At 48.6% G+C, this 22,460-nt stretch overlaps 1 protein-coding gene across 2 annotated transcripts in view; it reads left to right on the forward strand.

The window, feature by feature from the left end:
• Positions 1-22,460, forward strand: part of KIF13B (kinesin family member 13B) — a 161,069-nt gene that overhangs the window by 95,854 nt on the left and 42,755 nt on the right. For both annotated transcript variants that reach the window (XM_044450339.1, XM_044450340.1), the window contains 10 exons: positions 1,347-1,509; positions 3,484-3,630; positions 5,888-6,037; positions 8,176-8,304; positions 9,473-9,643; positions 13,146-13,303; positions 15,362-15,494; positions 16,731-16,877; positions 19,859-19,888; positions 20,519-20,618. In XM_044450339.1, coding sequence (XP_044306274.1) covers positions 1,347-1,509; positions 3,484-3,630; positions 5,888-6,037; positions 8,176-8,304; positions 9,473-9,643; positions 13,146-13,303; positions 15,362-15,494; positions 16,731-16,877; positions 19,859-19,888; positions 20,519-20,618 — 1,328 coding nt within the window. The remainder of the gene's footprint in view (positions 1-1,346; positions 1,510-3,483; positions 3,631-5,887; positions 6,038-8,175; positions 8,305-9,472; positions 9,644-13,145; positions 13,304-15,361; positions 15,495-16,730; positions 16,878-19,858; positions 19,889-20,518; positions 20,619-22,460) is intronic.

The following is a 22,460-nucleotide window of genomic DNA, read 5'->3' on the forward strand; positions in this document are numbered from 1 at the left end:
TTAGCAATTAAAATGATGTTTAAATAAAAAGGTCTTCGCCTGGCGCCGAAAAACAAATAATGACAGCGCCAGGCGGACCTCTCTGGGGAGCGCATTCCATAGATTGGGCGCCACCGCAGAGAAAGCCCTCCTCCGAGTACCTACCCTCCTAATTTCTTTCCCGGAGGGTTCCCGGAGAAGGGCCTCTCCCGCAGATCTCAAGGGGTGGGCAATATGTTGGAATGTACCATGAAGCAAGAGAAAGGAGGGTAAGATGCACTTTGACCCAAGGAATTTTTTTAAATAAGTTTTATTTGAAATTATAATTGTAAAAAACAAAACAAAAAAAACCCCCTAAAAACAGCATCAATCATCAAAAACATCGGGCCTGCTGGGTCAGCCCCCACACCCTTCCTTTTCCATTTATGATAACTTAAAAACACATTTAAATCTATGCAAAGTCCCGTTTCTCTAGCCAAGGATAAAAAGAGTCCCTCATTTGATCGAAGTCAAACTCTGACCCAAGGGTTGTGGGAGGAATCCGAGCAGTGAGGATTCTTCAGATTCTCTGGGCTCGGCTCCGTGGACGCTGGCCCGGTTTGTTGTGGCTGTGAGTTCGAGTTCCTGGTGATCACGCCCGGGGTTTCCACGGGGCTCTCCAGGAGTGGTGCCTCGTGCGACTCCCACGCAAGCGGCGCCCCTCCTGGCTTTTCCCTTGCAGGCCCTCCAGCTTGTCTTGCTGCATGTGATGCAGGAGAAACTTGCTGGTTACACAGCCTTTATCCTGTGAGTGCCGGCAAACTACTCCGCACAACTGGCTTTCGGAGACGAGGCCGAGCATAAGAGGACAGGCACAAACGGTCGAGGGAGGGACTCCATGGAGCTTCGGCGCACCCCTGCCGTGACCCGGTTCAGGCCCTGAGGACAGAGCCTTCCGTTGCTGGCTTTTGTACCCTTTCCTCCAGCAAAACTGGAGAGCCAGTGTGGTGTGGTGGTGAAGAGCCTGGGACTGGGACTCAGGCAATCCGGGTTCGAGTCCCCACTCAGCCATGGAGCCAACTGGGGGACTCTGGGCCAGTCACAGACTCTCAGCCCGGCCTACCTCACAGGGTTGTTGTGGGGATAAGATGAAGGAGGAGAGTGATGTCAGCTGCCTTGAGCCCTTTGTAGGAAAAAGGCAAGAGATAGATTGAAAAATAAATAAACCTGCTCTTCGGCCATCTCAGTCCCACGAACGGCACGGCTAAACTTTCCACGAGATCGTTCAGGTCCAATATTTGCACCAGGGCGAAACCTGTTCTCAGCCGTCGGGTCGGTCATTCTTTTTACGGATCCCCGCAGTGGAATTCTTTCTCCCTTTTCGACAGAGAGGAGATGCTGAACCAGAGTCTGAGGAAGCTGAGGGAGCAGATAATGAAGGCCAACTCGTACGTGAGAGAAGCCAACTTCATCGCGGAAGAGATGGACAAAAGGACGGAGTACAAGGTCACGCTGCAAATCCCGGCCTCCAGCCTCAACGCGAACCGAAAGGTGAGGAGGGAGCCCAGCCTGTTCGACGACAGCTGCTGCCCCTTCGCTTAGGAGCCGGGCCAGTGTTTCTCCAAAGGCCCTCTGTGTGTTCATCTGGGGTCTCTGGAAATACATATTTTCAACATGCAGCATGTTCAGGAGCAGGAGTGCCACCCGTGCTGGGTGAGAACTTCCGTTCGGTAGCCCAAAAAGGCATGTCCGTGTGAATGCATGCACACTGTAATGACCAGGGGGTCAGACTAGATGACCTAGGAGGCCCCTTCTGACTCGCTCTGTGTTTCTGTGATCGGGTAGGGAAAACCACAGTTCGGACAAAATGGTAAGGACCTGGAAACAAGCAGGCGAAGGGCGTATTTCATGGCTGCCATTCAAACATAAACAGGCCAATCTGTGTTTTGGTTGTCACACGGGAATTGCGTTCTTACCGGGCAAATGTACCTTCAAGAGTAAAAAGATTGTGGGCTTACCTGGGTTATTTAAAGGTGGGGGGCAGAGGGAGCCGCAAGATTCAGGGCAGTAGTCTGGAATATTCCTGAGTGGGCCAGTTCCTTCCTCCCTCATCCCCGCGCATGTAGTTGCTAAGCGTCTGGTAAATTTAATAACACACCTCGCCTGTATGATAATGTGTAGTTGCGATAGTCACACCTGACCCTTCTTTTGGAAAAACACATGCCTGGAAAATCCTGATGCAGTTCATAGATGAAGTGCGCGAGCCTCTGACACTGGTCTGAAACTATGGGCAGGTACATGTGAGCGCAAGAAATCCTTCAAGTAGCCTTGCCCAGAACCGTGCGGAGTCCTATCCTGTGCACATTCAGACAGAAAAAAGGCACACAAGCTCCCCTTTCTGGCTACACAGGCCCAGGATTGGGCCCTGTAAGGCCGAAAAAGGCACACTGAATTGATCCTTTTGGCCTGGCGAGGTTCTGAGTGACCCTGCTCTGCTGATTTTCTCCCTTTGGCAGCAACTGATGAAGGGATTCACTTCCTCCAGGCGGAACAGCAGCTTCCGTTGTTGGTAAAAGTACTCCTGGTTTAAAAAGTGGTGAGCCAGACCAAGAAGCTGTTACCCTTTGGACATGGATTCCACATTGTGTTGAATAGAAAAGTACAATTTTCCAAAAATGGGCTAGTTACTAGTTTTTATAGAGACGTTAAGAGCTGGTATCTTGCACTTCTTGGCAAGTGGGGGGGGTGTCAGCCTCTCCCCCAGTAACCCCTTCTGAACCCCTGCTCTAATGGTCCTGCTTCTTCTTATCCTTCTGCACCCAAAAACTGCAGCTGGAGGAGGAAAGCCAGATGTGAGGGCAAGTGGAAGGTGGCTGAGGGTGGTGATGGCTGAGCTGGCCAAAAATTCTGACCCCACATTTTTATGGGTGCCTTTCCTCGTCTCCTCAATATCCTTTTTTTTTGGGGGGGGGGTTCATTTACAGACCTCTTTCCCATTACTAAGCATTTTGCATTATTCATTCATTCATTTATTTAGGGGACTTCTATGCTGCCACATTCGCCGAAGCCTCGGGGCGGCTCCTTTTGGGGGTGGGTTCATTTACAGACCTCTTTCCCATTACTAAGCATTTTGCTTGCTTGCTTGCTTGCTTGCTTGCTTGCTTGCTTGCTTGCTTGCTTGCTTGCTTGCTTGCTTGCTTTCTTTCTTTCTTTCTTTCTTTCTTTCTTTCTTTCTTTCTTTCTTTCTTTAGGGAACTTCTATGCCGCCCCATTCGCCGAAGCCTCGGGGCGGCTCACAAACATAAATAAATAACATCCTATAAAACAATATAATTTAACAGTTAAGGTTAAATTAGGTACTGAAAAGTTGTTCAGGAGAAGTAGGAAAACAATTGTCCCAAGCCACTCGGTGGCTGTCGCTTTTCTGTTCAGTTTATACACTTGAGATTTTAAAAAGTGGCTCCCCGAAGCTCTTCCCAAGCTAAGGGCGGTTATTTTACTTCTCTCCTGCTCTGCTCCTTGCAGCGAGGCGCCATTCTCAGCGAGCCCGCCATACAGGTGAGACGGAAAGGCAAAGGCAAGCAGATCTGGTCCTTGGAGAAGCTGGAGAACCGGCTGGTGGACATGAGGGACCTCTATCAAGAATGGAAAGACTGTGAGGAGGACAATCTGGTACGTGGAAGGGAAGGCGGCGATCGCTTCTCCTCCTTTGCAGGGGAACAGGAAGGCAGGTGTGGTTCTCTAAGCTTCTGTCTATATCAGACTTCCAACCTGGTCTCTCTGGAGTGTAAGTCCCAGAACATTCATTCATTCATCCAGAATTTTTGTATGCCGTCCCATCACTTGCAGCCTCGGGATGGCTCACATAAATAAATAGACATAATACAAATACAATTAAAACCCAGAAACACCCTGGCTGCACAATTAAAACCTGTAGATGTTAAACGCTGTTCAAATATTGTTTTAAAAAAAAGGGTCTTAGCCTTTGAAGGGTGGCCAGTGATGGGAAGTTTTTTTCTAGTCCTCCATCTTAATTTGAGCTGAACAAGAACTTTTGGCCGAAATTTGGGTGTGTGTGTTGATAGGTCTGATGGTAAAACCATCTTTCCTCTTTGGCATTTGGGGTGGGGGCGAATGGCCGGCATAAGGAAAGGTTGCCAGCCACTATTTTGTAACCCCGCCCCCCCTTCATGCCCTTGGGACAGCGTTGCATGACAACATCTCCCAGGAGATGGGAGGACCTCCTCTGCATGTTTGCGTGTTTGTGTTTCCACACCCTTGAAATTCGCCCTGCCCTTCTATTGCTGTTGTGAACACATTCCTGCTTTGGTGAAGTTAAATACTGGATCCTTGAAGATCCCGAAGCCATTGGACAGGATGAACCAAACTAAATATTTGGATGTTCTTAACTAGGGCTATTAGGAGACTTTGCTGCTATTCTTTCTGCCAGCAAATTAAGTGGTGCTCCCGTGCACAAAAGCCTCGTGGTGCTTCAATTAGGATGACTCAGGAGCATTTGTCGCAGCCGGCCCGGCTGTCCAGACGTGTTAAGGTGCCACCGTCTTTCCCCGTTCAGCTGAGTGCACAGCCGGCGGTGAGGGTTGCGGGGAGGTTTAAACTGTTCCGACTCGTCACGACCCTCCAGATTTGGGGCAGCGCTTGCTGCTCAAGTCGCCAGGGGCCGAGCACAGCAGCGTCCATACAGAAAGCAGGCGCTGCTTCACCGATGCATGAGGCCTGTCCACCCCTTGAGATCTGAGGCCGAGGCTCTTCTCCGGGAGCCCTCTTTGAAGGAATGAGGGGGGTGGCTATCCAGGGAAGGGCCTTTTCAGCGGTGGCACCCCGACTTTGGAACACGCTCCCCAGGGAGGTTCACCTGGCGCCATCAGTTTATTCTTTACGGCGTCAGGTGAAAACCATTTTACTCTCCCAATTTTTTTAACAATTGGTTTCATCTTTGATTTTATCATAAATGGTCGGAAGCATTGTGTTGTGTGTTGTTTGTTGTATGTGGTTGTTTTGTTTCTTGTAAACCGTCCAGAGACTTGAGTATAGGACAGCATATAAAAACTTTACATACATACATACATCATCATCATCATCATCATCATCATCATTATTATTATTATTATAACATTTCTATGCCGCCCCTTGCCGAAATCTCGGAGCGGCTTACAACATGATAAAATACATTGAAATACAATAGTACATAATAAATTACCATTAAATATAAAAATACAAAAAATACATTGATTTACAAAAATAAAATTAAAATTATCAGTATAAAATAAAAATATAGGAGGAGAAAGAGAAGGAAGAAGAAGTTGCCCTGGCCAGATCATATGTTTTAACAATTGAAATGATGTTTAAATAAAAAGGTCATACAAATGAGGAGTGTGCAGAGTTGGGTGCCTGCACGTGTGCTCACAACATGTACGCCCAACAGCCACACTCCTTCCAAAGGACTTGGGAATCTGGGGAAGCGGGCTTCTCCATTCTTCTTTGGGGCCTCTGTGCAACATATCTATAGGTGCTGTATTATTATTATTATTATTATTATTATTATTATTAGAACATTTCTGTGCCGCCCCTTGGCAAAGCCTCGGGGCGGCTTACAACACAATAAAATACAATAAAATACAAAAATAACAATATGCAGTTAAAATTAACAATATAAAATAAATATAAAATATAAAAGAAGTCGCCCTGGCCAGATAAATAAGCAAATATTGTTAACAATTAAAATGATGTTCAAATAAAAAGGTCTTCACCTGGCGCCGATCGCTGTGGAGTCTTTTGGGCTGCCCGTTAGGTGGGAGCAGCTTTCCCAGAGTTGTCACAAGCCGTCCTGACCCTGCAGGGAGGAGCTGGGCAGCCAGGCAAGGACCAGCTGGAACCGGACCGCTCTCTTCTCTGTGTGCCACTCCAGGTCATGAGGTCTTACTTCAGGAGAGCGGACCCTTTTTACGACGAGCAGGAGAACCACAGCCTCATCGGAGTGGCCAACGTCTTCCTGGAGTCCCTCTTTTACGACGTGAAGCTGCAGTACGCCGTTCCCATCATCAATCAGAAGGGAGAGGTGACGGAATCACACTCACTTCATAAACACATAATCACCCAGTCTCTTCTTTGGCAATTACAGTTCATTGCACAATTAAAATTGATCCTCCATCTCCAGACATAACATAGAGGCTGCTAATAACCAACTGCATTTAATTACCTACCCTGTTTTTCATACCTTGTCTTTCTGCCCTCCAGGTTTGCCTTGGAAAAAATTGACTGGGTGTTTATGTCAATCTGTGAATGAGCAATTGCTTTTGTCAGTGTCTCTATGTTTCAAATACTCAAGCTGATTTTGAATTTGGGGCAGTCCCCCGATGTTTTGCGCATCCATCAAGTTGACCAGTGTGACCTCCCTTGAAATAGAACTGGAACCAAGCTATATTTTGTGCGGAAGGAGCTCCCACTGAACTTGCACACTCGCTTCTGGGTTGTATCGCTCCAGGCAGCTGAGGGGAAAATAAGCAGAAAGCTGGTTTTGTCCACAAAACATGCGAGCGTGCCCTGTTCACTGTCTGCTGAAAATACTCACCAACGATCAAACACCTGCTTGTGCTCGTCTCGTTCCCTGTTCATTTTGCGCAAATTTCCTCACTCGGGCATATTTCCTTCATGGACTCAATCGGCCCTCTTTGCTCTGTGCAAGAAATTTGCGCAAACCTTCCTCTTGATCGCTTCTCGACCTTCGCAGCTTTCTTGCTCACACACAGAGAGCAGAGACCGCAAACCAGGTGGGACTCAGGCATGAGAGGAGCTGCAAGACGGTTGCTGAGAATCCTGCTCATTTCGGTCATCCCTCATTCCTCCATCCCCATAGAAAACTGGACTGCAAGTTTTCCTTTTGCAGGGATTCCCCCCCCCCCCCCGCAATGGGGAACCCTTCCGTTATGCGAGTCCCCCCACCCCTGAGGCCTAAGTGGTATAATCATACGGAGAGCCTGGCATAGCCCCACCATGAGAACAGGCCTTGGGAATCTGTGTGCAGTGGAGAGGATGCAAAGCCAGGCAACGCAGCCCTTTCCCCTTGCAGCTCTTTTCACTGCAATCTGAATACACACCAAGGACTCGTCCTGTGGCACTTTGCCGATCCTCTGTACCCTGTGCAGCTGTTTTGGAGCACTAAGGATGCTCCCTCTCCCATGGGATTGTGGGAAAGTATCTTCGGAACTTGATGGACAGCGGTTCCTAATTGATGCAATGTATTTCATTTTTTAGCATTGATTGCACAAATTCTAAAAACACGGAACAAATTCTCTCTGAGCATTGAAGAATTATTTAAATAGCATTCGTTATACAGCAAAAAACAATAACAGTCTAATCCAATATGGCTGCTTGCAACTCTTCAAGCTCAGAGGATTATGGGTATCCTATGGAGACTGGAGGGCAAAGGTCACTTCCACATTTCCCTGTCCTGCAAAACACACAAAAGGCCAGTTTTGGCCATCTGCTCGTTTGGCTTGTCAGGAAAGGAAGCCGAGGTGTCACCAGGAAACGGTGTGCTGGTGACTCCCGTCTCCCTCCCTCCCTGCCCCCCCACCGTGATGCCCACAATTCCCTCTCTGGGGTTGTGGTCGCGACCTCGGAGCTGCAGCTGGAATAGTTCTTCCTGGGCCAGCTGTGAGGGCAGAAGGAAGATGCTCCAGATCCCAGGGCTCAGCTCCAACTGCAGAACATGTTCTCAGGCTCAGAGCTGGGACTCCCAAGTCCTCCCATGGCTGTCTGGATTCTGTTCGCAGGATTGTCCCAAATTTATTCACTATCCAGCTGAGCAGAAAAGCCTGGATACCTGAATACCAGCACAATACCCCAAACCAGAGCACAGTTTTAAAAAGAGCCGAAAGCAGCCACTGAGTGCAAGAATGAATTTGGAAGCGCAAGGGTTGCAATCGAGAGCAGATTTGTCAAAGCCTGTGGTAGAGTCATAACCTGACCCTGGAAGGGTCCTAGCTCTGAAACCAGGCGAACTTCCTTGGGCAGAGGGGGCCAGAGCTGGGTGGGCCCAACACAGAAGGGGTCTCTTTTCTCCCGGCCACCCTCCAACCTCGGCTTAAGGGGAAAGCCTTGTCGGCTTGCAGACGTCATCAAAGCAGTATGCGTCTGTGTGGTTCCGCTCCTGAAACGCCTCTCCCGCGTTTGTGGGTTCGTTTCCCCCTTCAGGTGGCAGGCCGCCTGCACGTCGAAGTGGTGCGTGTGAGCGGAGAGATCGGGGAGCGCATCGCGGGCGGCGACGACGGGACGGAGGGCCTCGCCGAGAATGACCAGCGGGAGCACAAGCTGGTGTGCATGGTGAGCTGTGAAACAGCATCCCCCTGGGTGCCAGGTGCTGCTCGTGGGGAGGGCAGGAGAGGCTGTAGGTGCCCTGGGGACGTGCCGGCGGGTTTCTGGCTGGAACCTCCTGGCCCTTGGAATTGCCCGGCCTGGCAAAGGTGCTCTTACGGCTGGGCTGGGGCTGTGGCGGAGCGGCGCACGGGACAATCGCGATGTCGCTGCCTCGGCGGTGCTCCTGTGTGATGAAGCCACAACCGCAGTGCCTGTGAGTTGTGGGACATTCCAGCAGGGTCCGTTCTGGTGTGCAGCACGCACGCCACACACAGGAAGCAATGCCGTACTCCGGACACAGGGGAAACCTTCGGGATAGGCTGCATTTCGTTCCCTTTGATCCATATCAGCGCATTCCAGCTGGCTCGGTGTCAAGTTCAAGTTCCCTTCCTGGAGGCAGTCGCCCAGTTCAGCTTCTCCTGGCCCTGGGGATGATGGGGGTTGCAGTCCAACAGGTCTGGAGGGCAGCTGTCTTGCGACAGGCTGGCTCAGTTAACAAACACCGAGTCTGGTCCCTGGTGCTGTAGAACGAAAGACTCTCAGTTTGTGTGTTGGTGTATAAGCCACTTCTACATCGAAAGAGTTCAGAGTAGTGAAGACCATCTGATAAAGATGACGTGAGCTGGGTGATCTGTCCCGACACCGGTCGCTCTCAGTCTAACTGCCCCAGGCCTGTTTCTGATGTGGGCGTGCGCCTCAGACTGGGCAGCGCTGGGTGCGTTGCAGCGTTCCTGGCTTCCAGTGGAAAAAACTGTGTGTGTGGGTCATGGCACTTGTTGTGTCGTTCTTCGCTAATGAACGACTTTATTAACCGTGTCCTAGCTGCATTTAATTCCTTTTGAACAATGTGTGTGCATCAAAGAAAGAAAGGAGGTGGTCTTCTGTTTTTCCTTCCACTTGTGACCCAAGGCTGGGTCATCCGGTGACCCCCGGTGGAGATTTTCCGCCTTTTTAATCTAGAACCATTCCAAGAAGATTCTACTATAGATACTTAGCCGCCTGCCTCGGAAAATCAACACCATCCTTCACAGATTAGCGTTGTCAAGTTTATTTTTAAAGGATGCTGTATAATTATGCCGTTATTTCCATCCTATGTATTATTTATTTGCATAAAGGCATGTTCCCTTCCTCCTAGATCAAAATCCTTCAGGCTACGGGTTTGCCTCAGCATCTCTCCAACTTCGTCTTCTGCAAATACTCCTTCTGGGACCAGCTGGAACCGGTGACGGTGGCCCCCGAAGTCGACCCCTCGCTGTCGCCGATCAACAAGGAACCACGGTGCATGGTTGTCTTTGATCACTGCAATGTAATTTTGCTCTTGCCTTTTCCGCTGTAGACAAAGCCAAGGGAGGGCCGTTTCGGAGCGTCGCGCAGCTGGCGGGTGCGCATCGCTTGCGTGTTCGTTGCTCCAGTTCTCTGGAGGGTCCCCAGTTAGGGGAAGTTGCTTGAAGGTCTTCTGAGAAGAGCTGCCAAGCTTAAAGCAGAGAGCCATCTCGCTAACGATTCGGCGGCCATGTGTCCAAGTCCTGGGTCGCCCGCCGCTTTCTGGCCAAGTTGGGGCCTGTTCCAAATTACGTCGCTCGATTTCGTGCTCACGGCACACAGCCGGATGCGTGTGAAGCATGTTTGCTTGGGTACCTTCATGCCTCCTATTAAGCCACTTCTGCATTTTGAAAAACTGCCAGAGAACCACAGTTCTGAAAAGAAAGCCATAATGGCAGCTTCTTTTAATGCCTCCCCTTGTTAGGAATAGTTGGAAAGCTGAGGACTTGTTGAAAAGAGGAAGTGGCTGAGAAATGTCAGTTGACACTTAAAAAGTAGAAAGGGAGGATCACGTCACCAGAGGGAGATGTGATTGCGCTCACACCAACGGAGTTCCCCCCGTATTTCGAGTGCTTCTAACTTGCGCTCTTAGGTCTCACTTATTTCATTTCTGGTCATTCGCAACTGTGCACAGAATGGCCAGAAGAGCATACTGCAATAGCATAAAATACCAAGAAAAATTAAAACAATTCAAAAATTATTGCCACAACGCTTCCTTTTTGAGGCACTGAAAAATGAGAAGCCAGGGATGACGGCCGCCTTCCCAAAACCCTGTTCTGCATTTTTGGAAGGGTATTATTATTATTATTATTATTATTATTATTATTATTATTATTATTATTATAACATTTCTATGCCGCCCCTTGCTGAAGCCTCGGGGCGGCTTACAACACAATAAAATACAATACAATACAAAAATAACAATATAAAATTAGAATTAATAATATAAAATAAATAAAAAATATAAACGATATAAAAGAAGTTATAAAAGAAAAGAAAGGGTATAGAAAAGGAACACTGGGCTGTTTTCCCCTCTTGCATGAAGCTGCCAAGTCCTTTTCAACAACTCACAATAAAGATGTGCTGTTGATTTCGGATCAGCAGTTCGTAGCGGTCAGGCACGACCCAAAACAAGCTGTGGGTTCTCAGGTTGGCTCGTTCGTGAAAAATAACGTGTTCGGGTGAATGACGACTCAGCATGGCTGGTCACCCTGGGTGGGCTGTTTTGCGATGCACACACGTTCAGCCGTCACTTTAAGCCAAGATCTCTCGATTGTTACGCAACGGTAGGCCTCGTCTCACATACCAATGTCCAATTGTGGGGTGATTAATTCATCAAGTGCCAGTTTGCAAGCTTCGTGCCGTGACGTGACGTGGAAACTCAGATGATATTGTGTTGTGAGCCACCCAGAGGTGCTGGGGCACAATTGAGCAGCGTACAGAAGTTTTAGATAGATAGGTAGATATTTTTATTTATTTATTTATTAAAACATTTTTATGCCGCCCCATTCGCCGAAGCCTCGGGGCAGCTTACAACAATAAATTAAAACCACATAAATTAAAATATAGACATTAGAGGAAGAAGAATAATTTAAAATATAGATAGATAGATAGATAGATAGATAGATAGATAGATAGATGACGTTGATGCCGATGCTGATTAGATTTTTACACTGCCCCCAGCCAGAGCTCTTAGCAGTGTACAACAGTCCATAAAGCAAATAATAAAATGTATAAAATCAGAAAAGTTTAAAGCTGCTAAAACCAGACAATAACAAAGAAAGACTCTGGAAAACTCCCCGGATGGGAATCCCCTCAAGCTCCTGTCCAGATAAGTCTTTATAAACCTCAGCACAGAGGGCCATCCCAGCCTTAATTTCAACTGTCAGTGGGTTAAATAATCCATAATAATTATAATTAGTTATAGCAGCATATCATGAATTATTCTGCATGCTTAATTCATGATTTGCCACCGTTGTGGGCCATGCCAGGTCAGTGTGGCCAAGCACCCCGAGGAAGCACAGGCTGTTTGCTCACGTCGTTAACAAACCAGGCCAGGGCTAACTCAGCGTGACACGCTAGCCTAGGATTGGTGCTAATGTGTCAAAGGACAGAATCCAGCTGGATGTTTAAACCTCTGCTGAGTCTCTTGCCCCACCAGTGCTGCTTTTGCAAACACCTCCCACCGTTCTTGAGTGCTTCCAAGCCAGCATGAATTCGTTTCTGGGCAATTGCATAAGGAAGCTCTTCCAGAAACGAAAATTTCCGCTCGTTTCAGAGCTTCCCTGGAAAGCGCAAAATCACCCTTCCATAAGCAGACTCACTGCTTGTAGAAAAGAAGTAGAAGGGAAGCAATGAGAACATCAGTGCCATGCCTGATTCTGCACAAAGAAGCTGAGATTTGCCAAGCCAACTTCAAATCATGGTTTGGCATTGAATTATGAATCTCGGCTTGCTGGGCACAGTAAACCGTGGTCTTTAAGTTGTTCCTTCACACTGGAGGATGAGCCCCTAACATTGTCAGCTGCAATATTAGAGTCTGTATTTATTTATTTACTTAAAACTTTTATATGCCGTCCTTTAAGCATGGCATCTCGGGACGGCTTACAGTCATTAAAACAGAAACAAAAAACCGACATCTCAATATAAAAATAACGAATAACCAAAAATGTAAGTTAAATAAAAAGTGACTGTTGACATTAAAATTAATTTTTAAAATAACAATTGAATAAAAAGGTTTGAACATTAGATTCTGCAGAGTTGATACAGGGACCGGTACTGGCATTTGGCTCCATTGTAGGACCTGTCCCGGTGTTTGTCGTCTTATTGCATGGCCCGTTGTTGCTCATGAGTAGCCGCTTTAGGTTGGGTGGACTGTCTTATCAACAAATACCATCCAAGGCCTATGCAAGGAAAGCATTCTGGGTAGACTGTATATTACAGAAGATATATTGGAGTGTTTTTAGCTAGATTGGCGCTCCTGATGCTGATCATAAAACTTGGTAGGGCTCATGTGGGTGAAAGTGATCTTTTAGGTGGCTCAGACCCAGCTTATTTTAAAAGAGTTAAAACTATCATATAAATTTCAATGAAAACACACTGGAGAAGAAACTGCCTGATAACTGCTTGCAAAGTGACTATAAATCAGTAAATGTCTTAGAGTAAAGCCCTAAGTTGTGGCTGTACTTCCCCTGTGGATTGGTTTAGGATGCCAACTGGAAAAAAATGTTCTCCCATTCCTTTTCCTGTTAAATTTAATGATACTGATTTAAGCTTTTCGTAAAGTTTGCATACTTGAGCAGTTGCTGTTGAACCTTCCTGGACAGGTTTCTGTCCAGAAGACATGAGTTCCTGAAGGCATAGCCAGAGTTCTGGCCCTTTATTTCAGCTTTCAGGTGTGAGAAACACGTCCCTCCATAACAGCAGTCAAACGAAACAGGAGGAGAATTGAATGACACTGATTCCTTTGTCCTTTTTTGACCCAGGAATTCTCTGTCAATATCACTGAAGATTTTATGGAGTATCTTTCTGATGGGGCTTTGGCCATTGAAGTTTATGGGCACAAGCAGTGCGATCCTCGCAAAAACCCGGCTCTTTGGGATTTGGGAATAATTCAAGCCAAGACACGAAGCCTCCGAGACAGGTACCTATCACATCTGGCATTTGGCTGGTAAATGAATTAGAAAACTGTGAGCAACCTCTGATGTCAGAGGAGGAGGTTTAACAGGAAGATGAGTTATTCCGTGTGCCATTTCATCCTTCTGTTAATTTGGGATTTGAATTCAGAAGGAAAGAGCAATGGTAGTTTCATGACTCTAGAAACATTTTATCCTGCTCAAAACTTCCTCCCCGTGCACCTCCGTCTCCACCATTTCAAACACTACCTGGCCCCAAAGTTGGAAAGCTCCTGCAGCTGGCAGAGATACACTCCAAGGTTATTCTGTCAGTGACCCCTGCTCTGGTAACTTCCCGACTGGATTACTGTAATGCCCTCTACGTGGGGCTGCCCTTGAAGACAGTCCAGATACTTCATTTGGTTCAGAATAGAGCTGCCAGGATATTAAGGGGGACCGGCAGGTTATTTATTTATTTTTCAATTTATATCCTACCTTTTTCCTACAAAGGGATCAAGGCAGCTTACGTCATTCTCCTCCTCCATCTTATCCCCACAACAACAACCCTGTGAGGTAGGTTGGGCTGAGAGTCTGTGACTGGCCCAAAGTCACCCAGTTATTATTTTTATTATTATTATTATTACATTTTTATACTGCCCATAGCCAAAGCTCTCTAGGCAGTTGACAGCAATAATCATAGTATCATACACTCAAGTCACCCATCCCAATTCTGACCAGGCCTGACCCTGCTTAGCTTCCAGGATAGGTAGGATCAGGCACTTCAGAGACCAGAACCTGGATAGCCTGAGTCCCAGTCCCATGCTCTTAACCACCACACCACACTGGCTCTCCAGTGGATTCACATATAACGCTGGTCTTCTGTCACTTACACTGGCTACCGATTGAAGTCCGGGCCCAATTTAAGGTGCTGGTGATGACCAATAAAGCCCTAAACGGCTTGGGTCATAGAATCATAGAACAGTAGAGTTGGAAGGGGCCATGAAGGCCATCAAGTCCACCCCCTGCTGTTGCAGGACACCAAGTCACACCACCCCACTCAGAGGGCTGTCCAGTTTCTTTTTCAGTGTCTCCAGTGTGGGAGAGCCCCCCACCCCTCCAGCCAGCTGGTCCCACTGTCATAGAATCATAGAACAGTAGAGTTGGAAGGGGCCATGAAGGCCATCAAGTCCACCCCCTGCTGTTGCAGGACACCAAGTCACACCACCCCACTCAGAGGGCTGCCCAGTTTCTTTTTCAATGTCTCCAGTGTGGGAGAGCCCCCAACCTCTTCAGGCAGCTGGTCACACTGTCGTGTTGCTCTGTCAGTGAGGAAGCTTTTCCTGATGTCCAGCCTGAATCTGGGTTGCCGAAACTTGAGCTGATTATTTTGTGTCCTGCACTCCAGTAACAGCAAGAAGAGATCTTGACCTGGATACCTGAAGGAGAGCCTTCTCCCCTATGTGCCCTCCTGCCCTTGAGATCTGAGTCAGAGGCCCTCCTCCGGGAGCCCTCCTTGAAAGAGATCAGGAGGGTGACTACCCAGGGGAGGGCCTTCTCTGCGGTGGCACCCCCTCTGTGGAACATGCTCCCCAGAGTGGTTCACCTAGCGCCAACACTTCTTTCCTTTCAGCGTCAGGCAAAACCCTTTTTATTCTTCCAATATTTTAATTGCTAATTTGTTTTAATTGGTGGTTTTATACTTAACATCGAATGCTGTGCTTCTCCTACTCTGATTTCTATTTTTTTTTTCAATTTTATTAATGGTGTTGTACACCGTCCCGAGACATATGTGATGGGACAGTATAGAAAAGTTTTAAATAAATAAGTACTCTGAAGACAGAAACTGGGCATCGTTTAACTGCGCAAATGAACACCCTGCTTATTACTGGGGATCTCTAAGAAGAGTTTTTATCTGGAGACAGAAATTTTCCCAGCCGCCAGCAGCACTATTTTTCCCAGATGAACTGGGGCCGCACCTCCCCACTGCCACGCATCCAGGCATGCACTTCCGCTCTCTCCCCAGCAGTTTCGAAACACTCTTCACAAGGCACAAGCGCCTGTCTCTTACCAAAGGGCTGTTTTTGCAGGTGGAGCGAGGTCACCCGCAAGGTGGAGCTCTGGGTTCAAATTCTGGAGCTGAACGAGAATGGGGAGTACTGCCCCGTGGAGGTGATTCCAGCCAAGGACGTGCAGACCGGCGGCATCTTTCAGCTCAGGCAGGTAAGGCGGAGCGCAGCGCTGTCCGCGGAGCCGACCCGTCTGCTTCTTTCGGTGTGCCGACTTTCTCCTCGGCCGCTCCACTCATGGATAAGTATCGTGCCCAGAGCTGTAGCCCCTCCCTGCCATCCTCCGGTTGCAGCTGTGCTTGAGGATGAGGGGGGATTGTGTTCATCAAGGTGGGGGGCTCGGTTGCCCCTGGACAGGCTGGGTCTCCTTCTGCCGCCAGCTTCCCGGCAATTCTGCTGGGAAATCAGTGCATGGGGGCTGCTGGGTGGGCTGAAAGGAGTGCAGCCAAATCACTGAGGACCAGCCTCACCGCTGCACATCCATCAGAGGCCAAGCCGCTGCATACAAACCCAAGTGGCTCTTTGCCCAACGTCCTGAAGGGGCGATCGTAGCTGCTGGAAGGTGTCCGTAATTTTTGCCGCTGTGGGTGGCCGGTGGGGACTTGGGTTAAGCCAGTACAAAGGCCGAGGGCTTAAATATATTTCATTTCGGTTAGATTGCTCTTCGCCAGCGGGGGCCTGCTGGCCAGGGATGCTTGGATTTGTGGTCCAGCACATCAGGCCAGCTCCCAGGCGGCAAAGGCCAAGGCAGGTGCTACTAGTGAAGCGTCCGTAGCTGTTCAGTAGAGAGAAGTAACTTGGTATGCAGGGTGCAGTCCTTTGAAGGGCGCCCCCATCTCAGGGCTGAGCGGCGCCCCTTGCGGAAGCCTTGAGGTGCAGCAGGTCATTTAGATGCCAGGACCCCGAGGGTGTGGAACGGGCTTCCACAGGAGGTGGTGGAGGCCCCATCGGTGCGGGTGTTCAAGGACAGGCTGGACGTGCACGTGGTGGGCATGTCATGAGCGGAGCCGGCTGGAGCCGGGGGTCAGACTAGATGGCCCGGGAGGCCCCTTCTGACTCGCTCTGCTTCTGTGTTTCTAACACTGAGCAAGGTCTGTGTGCCCCTCCCCATCTGTCAAGGCATGTGCTGCTTTTTCTGCGGCAACCTAATGTCCACGCTGCCGGTTCCGTCCAGCCCACGGAAGGCGCTGCATTTCCAGAGCAAAGCTTGTCTGTCACGCAGCTGCCAGCAGGGGTCTCTCTTGCCCCGTCTCGGCATCCCAATGTTTTGAAGGTGTTCTTGCTTTGTGCTGCGCGATGAATTTTTAGCAGAGAACGTGTGCCTGGACATTGGCAAGATCAGTGCACGCTGGTATTGTAGTGGCACTTTCTACCTTCCTTGGATGCGCAGGGCCAGTCTCACCGAATTCAAGTGGAAGTGAAGTCTGTGCAGGAGTCGGGAACGTTGCCACTCATGGAAGAGTCCATCCTGTCCATCGGAGTCGGCTGTGTGGCGATACGGCACGTCAAGTCACCAAAGAGCCCCGAGCAGCACCAGGTAGAAGCAGCTTCACCTCCGCGGAGTGCAATACCCAAATTCCCAACTCACTGCGGGGGACTGGTGCTGTGTGTGGGTTCAACCCCAGTGATGCCAGTTTAAAAAAAAGACCAGGTGCAGGTAATGCTGGAGAAGTTTTCTTCCCTCTGAGACCCTGGGAAACTGCTGCCAGCCAGAGTAGGACATACTGGACTGGTTGGAGAAACAGTTTGGCCTCCCGCAGCGCAGCTTTGGATGTTGCTAAATTTCCCCCAGCCTCGTAGCATGCAGCACTGGTGTGAAAGGTATCATAGCGAGAGGGGCAGCTTTCTTTGGGCCACCACTGGCTCTCCGAATTCGGGTTCTGTTTTGTGGTGTGCTGGGCCTGAGTGTGCCTGCGCTCACGAGGTCCGGACCCGTCTGTGCGGGACTTGGAAATCCTGCTGGTGTCAGAGCTTGCTTCCGACAGGCCCGCCTGGCAGGGTTGCTTTGGGCATCCTGTTGGCCCAGCTGCCCTTCGATCGGAACCACCCTGTGGTTACTCCTCAGAACCCCCAGTGGCCCAAGTGTGGGCAAGCAGAACCCCAGTGCCTGCTGGATGCATGGCACATCTGGCCCTTCCTCAGCATTCCTGCAGTGCTCACGCACATCTGGCAGGCCAGCTCTGTCCGCTCAAGCAGGAAGACGGCGCATGATTCGGTGCTTGTCTGAACAGTGGGGGGATCCCACTTTCGGGGTGCTCTCGTTATGCTTTTAGGCCAGCTGGGCGCCAGGGTAAGGAACATTTTGCCCTCCAGATGTTGGATCACAACTCCCATCAGCCCGTGCCAGCTTAGCCAATAGCAAGGAGTGATGGTCGCCAGAGTTCAGCAACAGCTAAAGAGCCGTGCCTTCTCCATCCCTGGGGGGGTCGACGGATCCCCCCTTTCCTTCTGGGTCTTGGCTTTGCCCCCAGCATCCAAAACATGCAGCTAAGTGCTGGAGGGCACTGCGGTTCACGCTGACGTGGAATCAAGTGAACTCCTCACACACCGAGTCTTTTTTATACGCAAGGCATTTTGTATTACTCACATTATATGAGTGTGCTCGATGCAGCGCAGGATCGTTTTCACAGCTCGCCCACTTTTGCATCTGGCATACCATAATGGGACTGAATAATTTGTGGACATTTTTATGGCTCCCAACCATTTAAAGAAGGTTTAGTTAATATATATCGGTCTTTTAGCTGATTAATTTGATGTTCAACTAAGTATGTATATTAGCAAAGCTTCAGTGTAAGTGCTGTCTTGAGAAAGTGAAGGAAGAGTAAGAGGATTTATACTTAAGAAAGGAAAGCTGCCCTTGCATTTTAAAATAAGGCCAATTTTCACATTATATTTTATAATGTCTTGTGTAGTAGCGCACTGGGACCAAAGTAGCCATCAAAAACGAAACACACCCATTTCTGGCAACCATGTGATTTATAATTGGCCTTCAACCACTGATGGGCTTACTCAGAAATGGAGAACACATGGTCATCCAGGTACCATTGGACCATAACACCCATCATCCCTGAACATCGGCCATCTGTTTGTGGTTGTTGGGAGCTGAAGTCCAACCACATATAGAGGGACACATATTCCCCAACCCTAGTTTAAAGCTTCCATCCTATGCACATTCCCCCCTTTTTATTAAAAAAAGACATCTTGGATCGCTCGACAGCTTTTGAGTCATTATGCCCAGTACATTGTATTGGAGCAAATGTGATTTCTTCCAAGTAGGTATTTATTCATTTGATTTGACTTGATGTGCTTTGCTTTGAGTTTATGTGACACATTTCTAGGCAAAGCCCTCTCGAGACAACTCACTAAAACGAGCTAAAACACCAGGCTCATAAAATACACAGCAACAATCCAGTTCCAAACTAAACATGACAGCAGTCCGAAAACTCAACCCACATTCCTGGAAAAAACCTGGAGACGGAAGCATAAAAAGGTCTATGTAAAAAGCGATGTAAGCGTGCCCCAATTCTGGGGATCGTTCCCAAGATGTGGCCGCCCCGTGAAAAGACCCTGAGTCAAACGCTCACTCATCCGATGGGCTGTCAGCAGGTGCACCGGTGCTGTGTCTGAGGCCCGTCGTAAAAACTCAGCCACGTTTGTCTGAGAGCAAGTGCGGGAGCAGGGTGGTGCGCCCGAGTCGAGGCCCAGTCTTCTTCTGCAGCCTTCCCCACCTGGTGCTCTCCCGATGGGCTAGATCACAACTCCCTCCAGCCGTAATAATGGCCAGGAATGCTGGGAGCTGAAATCCAGGACCTCTGGAGGCCACCAGAGTCAGGAAGGATGATCTAGTAGTGACGTTACGCACACGCAATGGCAACCCAAAACTTGTCGCCTTCCAGACATTTGGCCGGCAACTTCATCAGTCCTCCAGAGAAGGGTTGCAGGTAAAACCGTCTGGAGGGCCGCAAGTTGTCCACGCAGGTTCTGTGGCTTCGATCAGGTGCACAAGGCAAAAAGAGCACAACCGCATTTCGGTGAGGAAGCTGCGCTGCAGCGTGTTGCGTTTGGAACGCCCTCCCCGCTGTGGCCTGCCCGGCCACGTTGGCCGTCTTTTCAGCACCGGGTGAAGGCAGCCCTCTTTTAAAGTCCTCCCCGGTCAACCAGGGCCCTGACACATTCAGCCCGTGTCTTTCTTTTGTTCCTGGCCAGGTCTTTTTAATTGCCTTTTAATTGTCTTTTAATGTTCTTTTAAATTAATTTTTAATTCTTATTGATCCTTTTACCTACTGTATTGTAGGGTTTTATACTTTGTTGCAAACCACCCAGACAGCTTTGTCTATGGGCAGTACGAAAATGAAATACTACCTCCTCCTCCTCCTCCTCCTCCTCCTCCTCTTCTTCCTCCTCCTCCTCATCATCATCTGAGCCTGTTCCCCTGTAGATAAGGTGTTCATACTTGATGTTGGCCTAGCTACACATTAGCTGCTTTGAACTTACCTGAATTTTCTGATTTCTACCTAGGAGGAAAACGATGACATGGACAGCTACCAGGTAAATGTAATGCCTTTCTTTTCTGCCCTGTGTTAGCATGCTGAGATTTCTGGCTCGGGTGTCCCCATGCAAAGAATTAGCGTTACACAGTTGAGTCACAAGCATAATCGATGGGGGTTTCCTCTTCTCCAGAAAAGTGTTGGCAGAGACAGAATGCAGGGAAACTTCATTTTCATTAAAAAAAGAAGAAGTGTGTTTCTCATCCTCTTAGTTTCATCCGCTTACAGGAGGATGCTTTCATAATAAATACACTTGAACAATAACTTTGCCAAATGAGTCAGTTTTCGTATTTGTAGTTTGTGTGGAGGTGCTGGGGAAAGCCACCAGCACAGAAAGGGAAGGAAAACCAACTCGGAGATGGAGCAAATCCATAAGGAATTCCCAAGCGCTGAGCAGGGCTGCAAAGGACTGAACATTTTGGAGGGCTTTCTTTGTCGAAACAAACAAGCCATCACTGATCGCTGCCCGTATAAAAGTTTGCCATCGGAATTTTCTGTTGCTTTCAGCGGCTGCTTCTTTGTTGGATGCCTTTGAAACCTTTCTGTGCCCCCTCTCAAATGCCCATGGTTCTGTCTTTGCTCCCAAGCTGATAGTATTGTTCCCTTTTTAATCTAACTAAGTTCTTCACAGGACAGAGACCTAGAGAGGCTGCGTCGCAAATGGCTGAACACGCTCACAAAACGCCAGGAGTACCTCGACCAACAGCTGCAGAAGCTCGTGGGAAAGCCCGGTGAGCAGAAGTATTTATTTATTTATTATTTAAAGTTTTTTTTATGCCGTCCCCTTGCTATATAGCCTCGGGACGGCTCACACAAATAAATAAATATAATACAAATATACAATATATAATACAAATATATAATACAAATACAATGTATTTGTATTTGTATTGTATACAATACAAATTATACAATATATAATACAAATACAATATATAATACAAATACAATACAAATACAAGTTAAAACCCGGAAACACCCTGGCTGCACAATTAACACCTATAAATATTATACATTGTTAAAATATTGTTTGAATAAAAAGGTCTTAGCCTGATGCCGAAAAACAAATAACGATGGCGCCAGGTGGACCTCTCTGGGGAGCGCATTCCATTGATGGGGCGCCACTGCAGAGAAAGAGATATCAGGAAGCAAAGTACCCGGAGGGCTCCCGGAGGAGGGCCTCTGCTGCCGATCTCATGAGGCGGGAGGGCAAATATGGAAGAAGGTGTTCCTTTAGGTATCTGGGTCCCAAGCCATTAAGGGCTTTATAGATAATTACCAACACCTTGAATAGAACCCGGACTTTGATGGGAAGCCAGTGAAACTGGTAGAGGACTGGGGTAATATGAGAATAACGCCCAGACCCCGACAGCATCCTGGCAGCTCTATTTTGCACCATCTGAAGTATCTGGATTGTCTTCAAGGGCAGCCCCATGTAGAGCGCGTTACGGAAATCCAACCTGGAAGTAACCAATGCATGTGTCACTGTCGCTAGGCAGTCGTCCTCCAGGTAGGGACACAGCTGATGGATTAGCCAAAACTGAAGGAAAGCGCTCTTCACCACTGCTGTCACTTGAGCTTCCAAGGACAGCTCCGGGTCGGGGGTGTCCTCTTGGGCTGTGTTGCAATTTCCACCAAGGTTATGGGGAAGAGTCCGCTTCAAGGAGGGCAGGAGGTTTCTGGACGGGTTGGCTCATCCGGATCCATTTCAGTCTGGCTTCAGGCCTGCTTATGGGACAGAGAACACCCCTGGATGATCTGTGCTGGGAACTGGATGGCGGAGTGTGTCCCGGGGCTACAGTCGGGATGAACCCTTTTGGAATCTCTCCCTCCAAGCATCCATGGGCTTCCCCTCATGCTCAGCCAGGTCTTCCAAAGTGAACCTGACGGGGACTGGGCGTATGTTCACATGACTCCAGTCCTCCGTCAGCTTCACTGGCTTCCCATTGAAGTCCGGGCCCAATTCAAGGTGTTGGTGATGACCTATAAAGCCCTAAACGGCTTGGGACCTGGCTACCTGAAGGAGCGCTTACATCCATATATGCCCGACCGCCCCTTGAGATCAGCGGGAGAGGCCCTTCTCAGGGAACCCTCTGTGAAAGAAATTAGGAGGGTGGGTACTCGGAGGAGGGCTTTCTCTGCGGTGGCGCCCAATCTATGGAATGCGCTCCCCAGAGAGGTCCGCCTGGTGCCGTCGTTACTTGTTTTTCGGCGCCAGGGGAAGACCTTTTTATTTAAGCGGCATTTTAATTGTTAATATTATTGGATTTTATCTGGCCAGGGCGGCTTATTTTATATTGTTATTTTTGTATTTTTAATTTAATGTTTATATTTTTAATTTAATGTTATTTATTTTTAACTTAGTGTTGTAAGCCGCCCCGAGGCTTCAGCGAATGGGGCGGCATAAAAATGTTTTAATAAATAAATAAACAAACAAACTTGGCGGTGGAAGTCTGCAAATGCCCACTGCTAGTGTGGAAGGGGGGTGCTGCTGGCAGAGTGGTCGTGGGTGGGCTGCTTCCCTGGCAAGTCCCTCGTGAGTAGACCTTTCCTCAGCACCCACCCGCAATACT

This window comes from Varanus komodoensis, unplaced genomic scaffold (genome assembly GCF_004798865.1).
Source record: "Varanus komodoensis strain SLA01 unplaced genomic scaffold, ASM479886v1 scaffold64, whole genome shotgun sequence".
Taxonomy (NCBI): domain Eukaryota; kingdom Metazoa; phylum Chordata; class Lepidosauria; order Squamata; family Varanidae; genus Varanus; species Varanus komodoensis.